General features: G+C 37.5%; 1 protein-coding gene across 1 annotated transcript in view; it reads right to left on the bottom strand.

Moving 5' to 3' along the window:
• The window catches only part of Adcy8 (adenylate cyclase 8), a 216,858-nt gene that overhangs the window by 174,728 nt on the left and 26,038 nt on the right, over positions 1 to 16,092 (bottom strand). Inside the window, exon 2 of the mRNA XM_027947608.2 lies at positions 1,577 to 1,726. Within this exon, the coding sequence (XP_027803409.1) occupies positions 1,577 to 1,726 (150 nt within the window). The remainder of the gene's footprint in view (positions 1 to 1,576; positions 1,727 to 16,092) is intronic.

Here is a 16,092-nt window from a genome sequence, read left to right as displayed (position 1 = left end):
GCATGAGAAAGAAAGTCAAGTCTTATGGATAGGATAAGGCAATAATTTTCAATGTCTCCATATTTCATAAACACAGCATTCAAAAGGCGTATCAGACAGCTCACTCACAAAGCAGCTCTTGTTGTGATGGGGCATCAAGAAGAGCTGAGTAAATTATTAATATGACAGCATTTTCTGCATTGGCACAAGTCCCATGGAAAGAGTGACGTACCAGTTTGGTAACTGCTCTGTTTTGCACAGGAACATAATATACCATCCTGGAGATACTCTCATTTTATTGTACAAAGTGTTTTCTTCCTTGAAATTATTTTTCTAAATAGTTCCAAGAGCTACTCAGAGAAACTACTCTGTAACTACTAATGAGGCTCCATAATTAATTGCTTTAGTCATTAACTTAGAAATTCCCTGTTCCGAATCTCAAGAAGTCACTGTAGGATTTGCAAGTTCAGGAGTCTCCGCTGTTGATAACATATGTCGGAGATAACATATGTTGGTGGGAGGTGAGTTTTGTCAAGTTGCACCCAAGCTGTCTGCCACATCCATTGCCACACAGACCTGGACTCACTTAACTTCAAAGACACATGCTTTCCTGATGATTCAATCCAATTAATCATGATGAAAAATGTTGAGCCTTTTACAGTTCCTTTGTTTGCAATTTCTCAAACCATCATTGTATGAAGTTTAAAATAAGTGTGCTACAGCATACATAACTTCAAGAAAAAGATCCAAGTATGGTAGAACTAATACATCTATTATGCATAGAATTCTCAAGAGCCTATAAACTTAGCCAACTATTGTTGATTCTAAAACCAGTTTCTAATGGATTCCTGTTATTCCTTTTTAATACTTATTTTCAGAAACAATGGTAACACATGTATTTTGTACATATAAATAGCTTTTGGAGGAGCAAGTCTTTAGTCTTAACTAATTTTATTTTGAAGGAATATATCATTTGAGACCAAAGCTACTTTTTGTCTCTATAGCATCCACCCAGTTAAAATATAAAAGAGCCTTCTTTATTTCAACGGTTTCAAACAGGATTTCATTCCTTCCACCCTCCTCCCCCACCCCATCCAACCTGCTTTGCCTGCTACTTCCCTTATTCTGGGATTGGTATCAGGTCCATAAACTCTATTTTGTGCAATGTCTCTTCTGAAATACTGGAAGAAGTATTAGGGATTAGATATGCACAACATTTTTCTAAGAATTTACTATCTAAATTCCTGTGCAGTGGAGATTTTTTATTTGAAATAACAATTTATAGTTTTAAGAAAGGAAGTTGAAGATGAGAATGTAGACGATATTGATTTTAACCTGAGTCATAAACACAGATGTTAGTCAAAGGTGTCAGAATACCTTGTGACTACAGTTACTTTCTTTCTTTTGGGGACCAATTAATTGAGTATAGAGAATAAGCTCAACCTACTTTGACCTCTAAGTCTCCTGTAACTATTTTAGACTCTTGAAGTTCATGACATAACTTTGAAAGAGCAATTGCAATTTAGGATTTGTTTGGGAGGAAGGAAAACAGTCCATGTAACTGGTGAGGTGATAACAGGGTCTTTCCAGTTGGTACCTGTCTTTGGTTCTCTGTCTCCAGGCGCAGCCTGGCCTCCACACACCTCCGGGTCTCCAGGAAAGCTTGGCGCTGGGCCCGGTCTGACAGGTAACTGATGAAGATCCCAGCCGTGTTCATACACATGAACAGCACTGCCTGGGCCACAACCTAAAACAGAATTTCAAACATAGTGAGGTCAGGTGGTTAAACGAGCTGTTTGTAGGCAAAGAGGAAAAAAAGTAAGTAAAAATTTCAAAAGTAAATCTTAATATATTAATTGAAATGTTCACTAGGGTGTTAATAAAACCTTGCCCTTCATTCAGACCTGCAGTCAATGTTACCCTTCAGAGAGGTCTTTCTTAACCAAGTCACAGTCTCTTCCTCCCCAGTTTAAAACCTGAACCTAGGCTGGAAACGTGAGGTAAGAAAGATGGGGGAGGTCTCTTTGGCTTTTTCTATTTTCCTCCCTGTCCCTCACCTTTCTTCTTCAGGAGCTGACATTTTTGGTCTGTATTAGGCTGGGAATCCTGGGGGAAAAAAGGGGAAGAGGATATGAAGCAGGAAAATCATTCTTAACAACTTAAAGTTTTTGTTTTTTTTTTAAATTAGTGTCTTTTGGATGTACATGATGGTAAGAATCACAAAAGAACAGTGGAGGGAAGGGAACAGGGGTGGGAGGAAGGGAAGGCAAGGGGAAATATTGAGGACTGAAATAGAAAAAAATAACATTTCATGCTTTTATATGATTATGTCACAGTATATTCTATTGTCATGTACAACTAAAAAGAACCAATAAAAAATAAAATGAAAAGTAGGGTGGCTTCAATCAAACCATGTTATATGCGTGTATGGAAATGTCACAATGAAAATCATTAATTTGCACCACTAATGTGTTCTAATAATTTAATAAACATTTATATATATATATATATATATATATATATATATATATATATATATATATATATATATAACATTATATATATAAGACATTCATAGAGTGGCCTACTGTACCATGACTCTAGTGCACTCGGGTCCTCCTTGGTGGAACTCAAGTCTCATTTCTAACTCAAGTCACATTTTCTGCTTCTTTGAATCTCCTTTCCCATTATCTTATTACTTGGCATCAAAATCTCCTTGCCACACTCTCAAATTAGACTTCCTGTATTCACATTAGACTCCTTTTGTATAGCTTTCTTGGGAAGAAAAGTGGGAATATTTTGGAAGGGTGTTGATGTATGGAAGAAAGGATTGACATAGTGCGAATTTCCTTATTTTTATGGCCTTAACCCAAGGGTAGGTGGCAGTTCATACAGAGTGGGGTAGACGAAATGCCAAGAGGAAGTCCAGAAGTTCCAGAGAAGCAAAAAAGTACAGCTGCTGAAAAGTGAGCCCAAAATCCTACAGAGAACCCGTGCAAGGGAGCCTCAAATTCTTGTATAAACTGTTCCCTGAGCCTCACATGAACAGGGTAGACAGCGAACAACTGAGTTAAGGATACAATAACCCAAATAAAATGAACTGAATTGAAGCCCAAAAGACAAAGTCCATAGGAATGTAAGGACTTTGGACCATACAGCGTTCACAATGTCCTGAACCCAATACCAAATTATGGGACATCAGACTAAATTTTAAAATTTGACTCTTTCTTAAGGTTGTTCAGTCATATATGTACATAAAGTAATGATGTCTATTTCATTCTACTATCTTTCTAACCCCCATACCCCCTGCTTCACTCCCCTTTATCTAAAGTAATTCTATTCTTCCCTAGGACCCCCTGCCCTTATTGTGAATTAACATCTGCATATCAGAGGAAACATTCGGCCTTTGATTTTTTGGGGTTGGCTTATTTCACTTAGCATGATATTCTCCATCTCCATTTACCAGCAAATGCCATAATTTCATTCTTCTCTAACGCTGAGTAATATTCTATCTCATCTATCTATCTATCTATCTATCTATATCACATTTGCTTATCTATTCATCTGTTGAAGGGCACATAGGTTGGTTCCATAGTTTAGCTATTGTGAATTGAGATGCTAAAACATTGATGTGGCTGCATCACTGTAATATGCTGATTTTAAGTCTTTTGTGTATAAACCAAGGAGTGGGATAGTTGGGTCAAATGGTGGTTCCATTCCAAGTTTTCTGAGAAATCTCCATATTGCTTTCCAGAGTGGTTGCACCAAGACATTCTCAAATTATACTAATATAAAAAGTTTAAAAGTCAAAACAAAACAAAGTTTGTTATTTTGTATAAATACCAGATTAAATAAAAAAGCATTAGTAGAGATAAATAGGCTCACTACATGATGATAAAATTAATTCACCAGGTAGATAAAAATTCTAAATTTAAACATATTTAACAACAGAGCCTCAAAAGTACAAACTTTACCAACATAGTGGTCTATTTGAACACAATTTTGAGCAGTTAATATGTCAGGCAGATAGAAAAATCTTCAAAGAAATAATTTCAATAGTTTCCACAACAACCTTGAAATGAAACATAGTGTCTAACAATTAGTACAAACTTTTAGGCAGTAATGTAAATTGCAAAATATTTTTTTTTTTTTTCACATCAGAGCCTGAAGCTAACCTCAGCACATTTCAAAGAACTAGTATTATGTAAACTTGGCCAGTAACCACAATGTAACCAATTTAAAAAGCAAGATAAAAAGATAACTAGAGAAATCCCATATGCTTAGAAATTAAAAGAAATTTAAATACCTCATGGATTTAAAAATATATTATAATGAAAAATTTGTGTAGCCAAAGAATGTTGAAAATACCATGAACAAAACTCAGTAAGTAGTCCACATAGAGGAATTTATAGTTCTAAATGCTTCATTTTTTAAAAAAAGCTTGAAAACAAATATGTTACCATTCAACTGAAGGAGTTAGCCAAACCAAATTAAACAAAGAACAGAATAAATGCAAAGTATATAGAAGGAAAAAAAATAATATAAGAACAGTAAGTCATGAATTAAAAATCAAATGACAGTAAGGAAGAGGATCAGCAAAGTTAATAGTTTACTCTTTGAAGACTAATAAAACAGAAATAATTCTTACAAGCTTAATAAAGAGAGAAGATACAAGTAAACAATATTAAGAATAAAAAAATTGACAGAGATATTGCAGAAATCAGTAGATAATAAAATATACTATGAACTTTAATGCTAATAAGATTTTTAAATGAAATTGAGATATTTCTAAAAATACATCTTTACCAAAATTAATTCAAGAAGAAAGGAGAAATTTCAAATAAGTGTAATCATAATTAAAATTCTTTATATGAAGAAAGTAACAAGCCCCAATGGCTTCATCAGAGTACTCTACAAACAACTGTGGAATAATTTATATCTTTTCTCTCTTCCAGAGACTAGAAAATAGAGAGCAATTCAGTCTATAAGACTAGTATAACCTTAGTACCCAAACTTATGTAGCTGATCTAAAAAGGTAAATAATAGGTGAATCTCACTCATGAATATAAAGGGGGATTCTTACACAGAATAAAGCAAATTGAAGCCATCAATGTATAGAAAAGTTAATTCAACTTGACTATGCTGTATTTTTCTAGGAATTGGAGCATATTAAAATATTAAAACATTATCAAATCAACTATTATAATTTGCATATTTACAGCTTTAAATAAAACCATAATCATTCCATTAATGTGAGGGAAAGCATTAATAAAATAAATCCATACAACTGAATAGAATATTAAGAAAAATCCCAAAGGGCTAACATTTGCTATCACTGCACATGCACAGAATCACTCAGTAAGGTACTGGATAATTCTTGGAATAGAGGCTAAAGTCTTAGTTTCTAATCACTAGCTTTTGTATTTTGTTTAAGTGCATGCACTGCCTGCTAAAATACATAGATTTTAAATAGATAAACTTGTTGTTGAAAAGAAGAACAAAACAACTCCCTGTCATGACAATAAAGACTGATTGATCCTCTTCAAACTCATTTTGCACATCCCCCTCTTTCTCTCCTACCCATTTTGTATCAACCAATCAAATTTACTATTTGTTCCTTTATTGGATCTTCCCATCTCTTTGCCATTCAAGTGCCATTCCTTCTGCTTGAACCCCCTTCTCAATACTTATTACCTTGCAGCTTCCTCTCTATTCTGGGATTTATTACAGTTTCCTGAGAGATGCTCTCAGATCACTGTTATAAAAGTTATGAACTTCCCTGATACTCACTGTTTTTGCACCCTGTTCATTTATCACATTATAATTATATACTTATTTGTATACTTGCTTCACTGATGTGTGCTCCCACATTGGAGTTTTAGTTCTTTCTACACACAGATGTTTTTTGTTGATATCCATTGGTTAGCAGCTAGGTGATAAATGCTCAGCCCTGTGCCTATGAATTGCTCAGCACTTCAGTGCTAGGTAATTGATAAATGAATACATAAATGAATGGCTTTTCTGCATACCACTAATCATCATTTACCAGATTTGATAAACAGTGGTCTTACAACAGCAATGGTAATGTAAAACAATAAAGAATATCTTCATCAGCAATAAAATCAAATGTATGAGAGCTAGAAAAGAGGGAAAGTACACAAATTCACAAAATACAGACACAATTGTCAACCGTGTAAGGCCTACCCAACTTGCTTTACAGCTTTAAAATTATAATTAAGATCCCTTGTAGAATCTTCATTTGCAACTTGAAAGATGATTTAAAAGAATAACTGAAAGGATATGTGAGCTATCATATCAAATGCTTTCTTTTAAAAGGGACTAGAGTACTTCTTGATCAAAGTGTCAAGGCCTTCATGCTGCCATAATTAAAACTCTACATCAATAGAGAAAAACGCCACTGAAAAAATAATGGAATAAATGCAGAGTGCACAGTAGAGAAAAAGATGATTGAGATCATAATGAGTTTGTGTCTGATATATATAGCTCAAAACTTAATGGAAAAAAAGAATTGCTCATAAAAGGATAATTGGTGAACTATTGGAAAAATATTTGATTATCATCTCATACTGTATGCCAAAATAAATGCCTACAGATTAGAGTGAAATGTAGAAAATGAGGCTACAAAAAAGGTGCAGAAACAATAGACGGACATATTGCTCTAATCTTCTAAGCAGAAAAGTGTGGGTGATGAGAAATTATGAGAAATAATTGCTTTTTAAAATGAAAACAATTCAATAGTTGGATGCTACGGAATTCTTTATTACAATATGTTTGGAAAACAAATTAGTGACCCATTTCAAAATTTTACTGATTTTTTTGATTCAGTGACCCAACTTTCTGAGATTTATATTTAGGAAATCACCAAATGAAAGATTGGAAGTTTCTGTTAAGGGTTGTCCATTGCAGTGTTATTTATGATAATAGAAAATAAATGGAAACTGCATTACTTTAGCAGCTGGGGAAATGGCTGAATAAACTGTGTTCTGCATGACAAGTGGATATAAAATAGCATTTAAAGATATTTAATGGCATGAGCAAATCTCTGATGTATTAAGTAAAATGTAATATTGTGAAATATATATATATATATATATATATATATATATATATATATATATATACAAAAAAACTATAAATTCGATGTAATTCTAATTCTTGAAATAAAAGAAGAGATTCTTGAATATATATAAAAGAATATACACACACAAATTCTCTTATGTGTGTATGTGTGTGTGTGTAAGCATATGTGCAAATGTATCCGTGTATGTTGAAATAGGAAGAATAGATTACTCAGATAAACTCACTAGTGACATAAGATGTCCAGATTTAGAAGAACCCTCAGGCAGGGAGCCTTGCAGTGGGGCCTTGTGCTTCCTAGGAGCACCTGCAGATTGCAAAAGTGGTGCCTGCATGTCTAAGAAGCAGAGCAGAGCAGTCCTGTCTCTAAAGCCAGGCGAAGAAACACTAAGGTCCACGCCCAATGAGGAGAGCAGAGCCCAGAATCAGTCTCCTTTTCACTGGTGCATTATAATTGTACTTTATGGTGGGATTCATTATGCCACATTCCTACACTCACATAATTTAATTAATCTCATTCCTCTGTACCTTCCCTTTGCTTTCTCCTACCCCCAGCCCCTTGCTCTATTCTCCTGATCTCCCTTCTATTGCTTTTTAAATTTGTGCATTATAATTGTATATAAAAGTGGGATTTTTGATGTTGTATATTTTCCATGGATGTAGCATATTTTGGTGGATTTAATTCCCCAGGACATCCCCATGACCTTCTTCTACTTTTTTTCCTTCTTGATCTCCTTCCTCTATACTACTGGTCTCCTATTTTTATGAGATACTCTCCATTTTAAAATGTTTCCTTTTTTTATAATGTTCCACATATGAAAGAAAGTATTCAACCCTTGACTTTCTGAGTCTGGATTATTTCACTTAGCTTGATATTCTCCAGTTCCATCCATTTACCAACAAATAAAAATTTTGTTTTTTATTTGTAAAACTCCATTGTGTATATGTACCACATTTTATTTATTCTTTCATCTGTTAAGGGTACCTGGGATGGTTTTACAACTTGGCTATTGTAAATTGCACAGCTATACACATTGAAGTGTCTGTGTCACTATAGTATGTTAATTTTAATTATTTTGGATAAATACCAAGAAGTGGGACAGCTGGATCATGTGGTGGTTCCATTCCTAGTCTTTTAAGGAATGTCCACACTGATTTCTAAAGCAGTTGTATAATTTGTAGTCCCACCAATGATGTGTAAGTGTACCTTTCCCACAGCATCTTTATCAGCAATAATTGTTATTTGTACTCTTGATTGCCATTCTAACTTTAGTGAAATGAAATCTAAGTTGCATTTCCCTGATTACTAAAAGTGTTGAACATATTTTTTTCCTATATTTGTAGGCCATTTGTATTTTTTTTGGGGGGGGATAATATCTCTTTAGATCTTTTCCACATTTTTCAATTGGGTTATTTGTTTTTCTGGTGTTGAAGTTTCTTGAATTCTTTATATATGCTAGATACTAATACCCTCAGAAGAGTCACACAATACCTGATCTCAAATTATACTACAGAGCTATAATAACAAAACAGCATGATATTGTCATATACATGGACATGAAGAACAATGGAAGAAAATAGAAGACAGAAACAAATCCATGTAAATACAGTCATTTGATCCTCAACAAAAGTTCCAAAAACATACGTTGGAGAAAAGATAACTTTTTAAACAAATGATGCTGGGAAAACTGGATATCCATTTGCAGAAGAATGAAACTAAATCTCTTTCACCCTGCACAAAAATGAACTCAAAATGGATCAAAAACCTAGAAATTAGACCAGAAACACTGGAATTGCCAAAGAAAACAGAGTCAACATTCCAACCTAATTGTTCAGACATCAACTTCCTTAAGACTCCTAAAGCTCAAGAAATTAAATTAAGAATCAATAAGAGGGATCAAATTAAAAAGCATGTGGCAAAGGAAACAAGAGCATGAAGAGAGAGCCCACATAGTGGTATTCTTTATTAGTAATTAACCTCACTAATAATGTTTTTCATTTTAATATCAAGTATCTAGGAATTCCTTACATATTCAATTATTATTGTTATTTTTATTTTACTAAATGTGATGAAGGAAGTATTATTACATTAGGGTAGTTTCAGATCTCTGGTTCCAAGATGTGATAAGTTGTATTTTATAATTATTTGTACTTTGTAATCCCTCCAACCTAGCTCTATCTAGATCCCTTCTCTAACTATCTCTGTAAGCCAGCTCTGACACCACGCTGATATGCATGTGAAATGAGAAATTGATCAATATCCTTATACACTTTTAAACTAGATTTGAGAATATTTCTTAGCTCCTAACTTCTATTAACATATCCATTCAAATTTATTTATGGAACAAGATCAATGTGTAATGAAGTTTTTGAACCGGTAGTTTGCAAAGCAAAGTCCTGCTCAGACCTGCTTTCATTCTAGAGGTAGGAGAAGGAATATTTAATACATAGTGTTGGTGGTGTATGTGTGATAATTGCTCTGAAGAAAAGAGAGGAGGGGGTAAAATGATGGAGAAAGGATGGGGTAGTTAATTGATAGGGAGTTCAGAAAAGACCTCTATTATGAGAAGGTACTTCAGAAAAGACTTGGAAGATATGAGAGTACCATGAGGATATTGGAGAACATTCCATGCAGAAAGATCAGAATGTGCAATGATTCAGAGGCAAGAGAAGCAAGAAACCCACTCAAGACCAGCATGAATCCTGTGGCTGTATCACAGAAGAGAGGGAAGGTGGGTGAACACTCTTTGGAGATGAGCACTGAAGGGCTGTGAAGGAACCGACCACAGGGGGTCTAATAGCTATAATAAAAATGTTAACTTTTCTTCCTGTGAAATGGGAACAGAAAGTCCCTTGGGACTCTGAGTACTGGGGAAATGTGAACTATCACTCACGTTTTCAAGGTCACACGGGCTGGGGTGGTGACAGCAGACTGCAGTTGGGGAGGATGGAGCCAGGGAGGCAAGCTGAAGGCCACCCGAAATATCAGGGAAACCTACTTTGACTGGGGCCATGGTGGTGGGAGGTAATTGTGCAGGTGGTGATACAGGACAAATCCTGGAATATATATCTCAAAGGAAGAGATAACAGGACAGAGTGATGGACTTCTTGTGTACTAGGAGAAAAAGAGGAGACAAAGAGGATCCCCAGCAAGTTAATTACTCTGATGCACCTGAGGATCAGCTGGGAGTTAAAAATGCAGATCCCCATGGCCCTACTTGGACCTGCTGAACACAAGTCTCCAGGAGTGAGGTCTGGGATCTTTATTTCTGGAAAGTTCTCAAGTCAGTCTACCCCATTGGGCCCCCAGTATGACCTAAGGGAATCTCTGCTTTGTGAAAATGACCTGAAGATCAAAGATAACACTGAATTCTGATCTCCTTTTTATTCATCCATCAGTCTTCCTAAATTTTGAATTCTTTAAGGGCAGAGACTGTGGCTTCATCTCTCAGCAGAGGGTCTGGCAGCTGTGTCTTTTCCTGAGGTGTAGTCTGAGCTGTAATATTTTTCCTTTTCCTTTTTTTTTTTTTTTTTTTGGATAAGTGATGCATTATAGTTGCTCTTCCTCCAGGTTCTTCGCAAAGATCAGAAATTGTTCAAGTCTTCTGTACTTAGGCTACTTTTTGAAGAATGTTTGGGTTTTGTATTTTCTATACAGTGAAGTGGGGTTAGGAAGTCAACTGTGGAACCAGACCACGTGGGCCTCAAATCTCATCTCTACCACTGGCCCATGGGGTGACCAAGGCACCTGGCAGTGCAGCCAAGTGGTTAAGAATTTGGCCTGCCAATTATTCTTACTTGTGATGTGCACTTGGCCCCTGAAATTTTCTTGCCAGTTAAAGGGGAATACCTTCCTTAAAATGTTGCCAGAAAGCAATTAACAAAAGGCCTATAACTCAATAATTGCTCAATATTGACCATAGTAGTTGTTGTCATTAATGTTGCTTTTGATTGATATGTAATAATTGTACATATTTATAGGGTAACATTGTGAACGTTTTGAAATACATTGTCTAAAGATCAAATCATAATAATTATCATATCTATCACCTTGAACATTTATCATTTGTCTGTGGAAAGAATATTTAAAATCCTTTTTTCTAGGTATTTTGAGTTATATAACATTATTAACTGTGGCCACCTTATGGTGCAGTAGAACACTAGACCTCATTTCTTCTGTTCAACTAACATTATTCCAGTTGACGCATTTCTCCCTATTTTTTCTCTCCCCTACTCTTTTTAGTCTCCAGTAACCACTATTCTGTGAACTTTTATGAGAGAAGCTGTTTTAGATTCTGCAGATGAGTGAGATCAGGTGGTATTTACCTTCCTTTGCCTAATTTACTTTATTTAACATAATATCCTCCAGGTTCATTTATGTTATTACAAATGACAGGACTTGATCTTTTATGGCTTAATAGCATTCCATTGTGCACACAGACCACATTTTATTTTTCCATTCATCCACTGAAGGGCACTTGGGTTGGTTCCCCGTCTTGGCTGCAGTAATAGTACTGCAGTACACACAGTGTAGATGTCTCTTCACCATATTGATTTGACTTCCTTTGAATATATGCCCATTATTGAGGTGCTGAGTCATACGGTAGTTCTATTTAAATTTTTTGTAGCCTCCAGACTGTTCTCCAAGTCAGCCATACTAATTTGTATTCCCACCAACATTATGCTTGGGCTCACTTCTCTCCACATCCTCACCGATCCTTGCTAAATTTGATCTTTTTGATAATTGGTTATTTCAACTGGAATGAGGGGGAATCTCATTGTGGTTTTGATTTGCATTTTCCTGATAAGATGCCATTGGTCATTACTGGTTTGGGTGTCTCTATAGTGGCCATTAAAGGGTTTCACAGTTACAGGGTCAGGTTTTAGAGAGGTCATGTGGGAAGCAGCATGGGGAATGGTCCTGACCCAGGTTAAACCTATTAAAGATTCAGTGAGGAAAGGGAAGGAGGACAGAGCCAGAGGAGACACAGGACTTGCCACAGTCCAGGGGCATCAGAAATGGGGCCTGCCAACATCCTCTGCCAGGCTGTGGGCTCTCCCAGCAGCTGTTAGGTCTGTGGCCCTGCTTCCTGCCTGCCCTTTATAAATAGTACACACCCAATTGGAAAAAGAAGTATAAATAGCATGTAATGAAATTTGAAAAACAACAGACAATAAAGTTGTGAACTTAAGTGAAAAGCTAAGAAAAGAGTAGGAAAAAAATAGGCAGGCCACACTGAGCTGGCCAGACGCGTGCAGTGAAAAGGCAGGTGGCAGCCTCTAGGGACAGCATGGGTGCAGGGATGGCACCCCGAGAAGTGACAGAACAGGGGTGGCTGTGAGCTCTCAAGAGATAACCAAAAGAGGGAATTTTAAAAAACAGAATAAAAGGAGTAAGAGAATGAGGATAAAGGGTTTTTTAAATGGGTTTTTAATACCTAAGACATTGAAGAGGAAGTAAAAATGTGAAAGGCTAAAAATAGGAAAGCCTGGAGTTGAGGAGAAAGAAAAGAAGTGATTAAACCCTGTAAAAATAGACAAGGTAAAAAACGAAGAGTTTTTTTTTAAAAAAATATGAGATATTGGTAGCACAAATTCTAAAAATAAACCATACCAATGCAAAACAGTTTAAGACAGTAACCTGTTTTCAACGTCCGTGTGACCATATTCAGAGAGACGGACAAAACTGCAGCCATTGTCAGATGACTCCACCAGAAACTCTGGCCAGCCTCGTCACAAGGGGACTCAAGGGGAGCTGTGTGTACACCAGTTGTGTTCTGGACACTGTGCTTTGACCTTTCCACTTGCTATTTTAATGGACAGCTCAGTAACAAGCCCTCCAGGTCTTATTAGATCCTTTTCATGGAAAAGTGAGATTCAGAGGGTTAGATGACGGCTCAAGGTCACAGAGCTAGGAAGTGGTAATTGGGTGACCGACTGCCCTGGCTTCCCTGGAGAACAGGACTTTCTTTCAAAACCTAGACAAGAGTTTTCCCCTGTGCTCTCCCCCAGGGGTCCATAGACTGCAGGCCAACCTAGTCAGCCATGGCCTGCCTCTGTGGAACCGGTGAGCGAGATGTTTATATTTGTAAAGAAATGAGGGGGAAGCAGCACATGGAGCAGAGAGCACAGATGAAGGGAGAGAAGGGGAAGAGGAAGGGGGGGAGGGGACCTACCTGCCTGGTTGGCAAAGCCCCAAAGAATTATTTATTTACTCTCAAGCCTTTTGCAGGAAAAAAAAAAATCTTGTTGATCCCTGCTTCCCAGATCATTCTGGAATATCTGCACAGAAAGAAAGGGATCCTTTTGGCCTTCACAGTTGTCAGGATTCTTGAGGGAGCACAATGTGTGTAGTTGGAGATCAGGAAAGGAAACAGGCTCCTGGTGACATCTGTTCATCCACCCGTCAGAGGTGGAAAACTTGGAAAAACTTGGGAATTCACTAGAACACAAGCCTTCTGGTTTGTAATCCTCAGGTCCACAGTGCCTCATCAAGGCTGTGGTGCCCTTAGCCTTGTCTCAGAACTTCACCTGAGTCTGTTTCACGTGCTCCTTTAAGTCTGTATCCACAGGATCCCTGGACAATGCAGGTCCCAAGCCCCCACACACTTCCAGTCCTTTGCAATTTGACTCCCTTTCCTTAAAACACCTCCTTGCCCTACGCCCACCCCTGCTTCCCTGGCATTCTTCAGGATGAAGCAGAGATCACTGCAAGTTTCCTTCCCGAAAGCCCCCTGTCCTTCAGCCTGTCCCTCTCATTTTCTGTCAGTGAACCCTAATCATCTTGCCTCGCAGCTCCTGCCAGGCCCCAGGTCTGTGTCTGCCAACCCCTGCTGCATCCCCGCGCTTGACACACCACAGTCATTCAGTAAATGCTTCTCGACAGCCCAACTTCTGCAGTTGTCCACAGTAGCAGCTGGGAAATCAGGTGAGAGTCACTGAAGAGGCACGAGTGACCTCTGTGTGTCTATAAGAAAGGATATTTCTCAAGGGAAAATCAGATGTCTTTATTGAGAAACTGATTTCCTAGGCAGGGGGGATTTTTCAAGTTTATTTACTTTGGAAAAATAATGAGAGTCTTCCCTACAATTTTTATTAATCAAGTTCTGTTACCCCGAACGGTCTCTATACGTATGGCAGAACACTAGACCTTAGCTTTTTCCTTTCACAAATAGAACAAGAAATCTTGAGAAGTTTACATTTTCACATTGCTGCGCTCCCCAAAGGTGGTTTAATGGGTGGATCATATCCTGGGTCACCAAGAAGGGTGGCCAAGGTTGAGAAATGAGGAAGGAAATTCATAACCAATAGCGATGATAATTAATTCTCTTGCCTGTCCTGTTTAGATTTTCATGAGAAATTTTAGAACGTATGGTTTCTGAAAGATTGTGATAACGTCCCCAGAAAGGTATGGGTGGGTTTCAAGGCCAGATGATAACTTTAATTTCATGAGGAAACTGCTCTTTAAAAAAACCATTTGTGACCCATATTTAAAATGGGTAAATATATGATATGCTTTATTTCTTAGATGAAAGAGGAAATAAACAGGTGTCATATTCAACAAAAATAAAATCCCTCATGGGAAGCTGCACCTGGGAGACAGTGGGTACACCCAGTGAGAGAATGTGGGAGCAGTAGAAAGCACGGGATATTTGGGGTAGAAATATCTTCCTTGAGCTGATCAATTAAACTCTTTAAAATGATGCTAAGTGAAGTTAGTCAATCCCCCAAAACAAATGCCAAATGTTTTCTCTGATATAAGGAGGCAGATTCATATTGGAGTAGGGAGGGGGATCATGGGAGGAATAGAGGAACTCTAGATAGGGCAGAGAGGTGGGAGGGGAAGGGAGGGGGCATGGGGTTAGAAATGATGTGGAATGTGATGGACACTATTATCCAAAGTACATGTATGAAGACATGAATTGGTGTAAATATACTTTGTATACAACCAGAGATATGAAAAATTGTGCTGTATATGTGTAATAAGAATTGTAATGCATCCCCCCCCCCCCGGTCATAAATAAATAAATAAATAAATAACACATTATTGCACTTGTTATCAGAATATTAATGGCTCCGATAGGAAATCAGGGGCCTTCATACACTACGTCAGGATTGTGCTTTTGGTTTTTATCACAAGAGCTAGTTCTGCCAACCTCTCAACACTGTTCACAGGCCCAGGGCAGGTTCCAGTCTTACAGTAATGCTTCTCAAGGAGGGGGTGTCTGCACACCGAAGGACACTGGAAGTGTCCTGGGACATTTTGGCCAGTCATGCTGCCATACATGCTACACAACTCAAAATGGGCCTTTCTCTTCTATGAGAAAATTTTCTGGTTCCAAACATCAATGATTTAGAGATTGAGATTGAGAACCCCTCTCCTGGTGCTTGCTGGTGCATAGTAAATGCTCAGTCTAGGATAACTAGGTAAATGGTAGGTATGCAGCTTAGTTTTCAAAACTTGGTTTGTCTGCAAAACATGGCAATTCTCTTTCAAACATTTTCACATTTCCAACTCTGTCATGTGGATGTGTGTATGTGTGTGTGTAAATGTGACTTTGAAGCTACCCATTCACCTGCACACTGGGAGTACAAATGGGACCAGGTCAGAGGATATATTGCCCTCAAGTAGTTGGAGTCTGGTGGGGAAGACAATTAGACATGCACTTACCACCAGGAGGGTGAGTGGTAGGTTGGTGATACACCAAGGCCGCCAGTGCCTGTCATGTGAACAGCTAATGTTATTGAGCATCTGTTGTGTTGCAGGCACTGCTCCAAACACTGAACCTACATATCCTCATTTAATTCACTCAGTAATCCAATGAAATAAGTGCTACTGTTATCAGGGCCACGATAGGAACTGTTGTTCAATCAGAATGGTTTTGACAGCAAGGGATTGATGCTCAATGTTAGCTGTTCACATGACAGGCAGGCCTTCATGTGTCTCCAACCTAATGCTCACCTTCCTCCGAGGTAAAGGAAAGAGCCATTTGTAATAACTCTGTGAGAGGTGAA

This window comes from Marmota flaviventris, chromosome 15 (assembly GCF_047511675.1).
Source record: "Marmota flaviventris isolate mMarFla1 chromosome 15, mMarFla1.hap1, whole genome shotgun sequence".
In the NCBI taxonomy this organism is placed as follows: domain Eukaryota; kingdom Metazoa; phylum Chordata; class Mammalia; order Rodentia; family Sciuridae; genus Marmota; species Marmota flaviventris.
The sequence above is the reverse complement of the archived record's forward strand: the minus strand, read 5'-3'. Positions and strand labels throughout refer to the sequence as shown.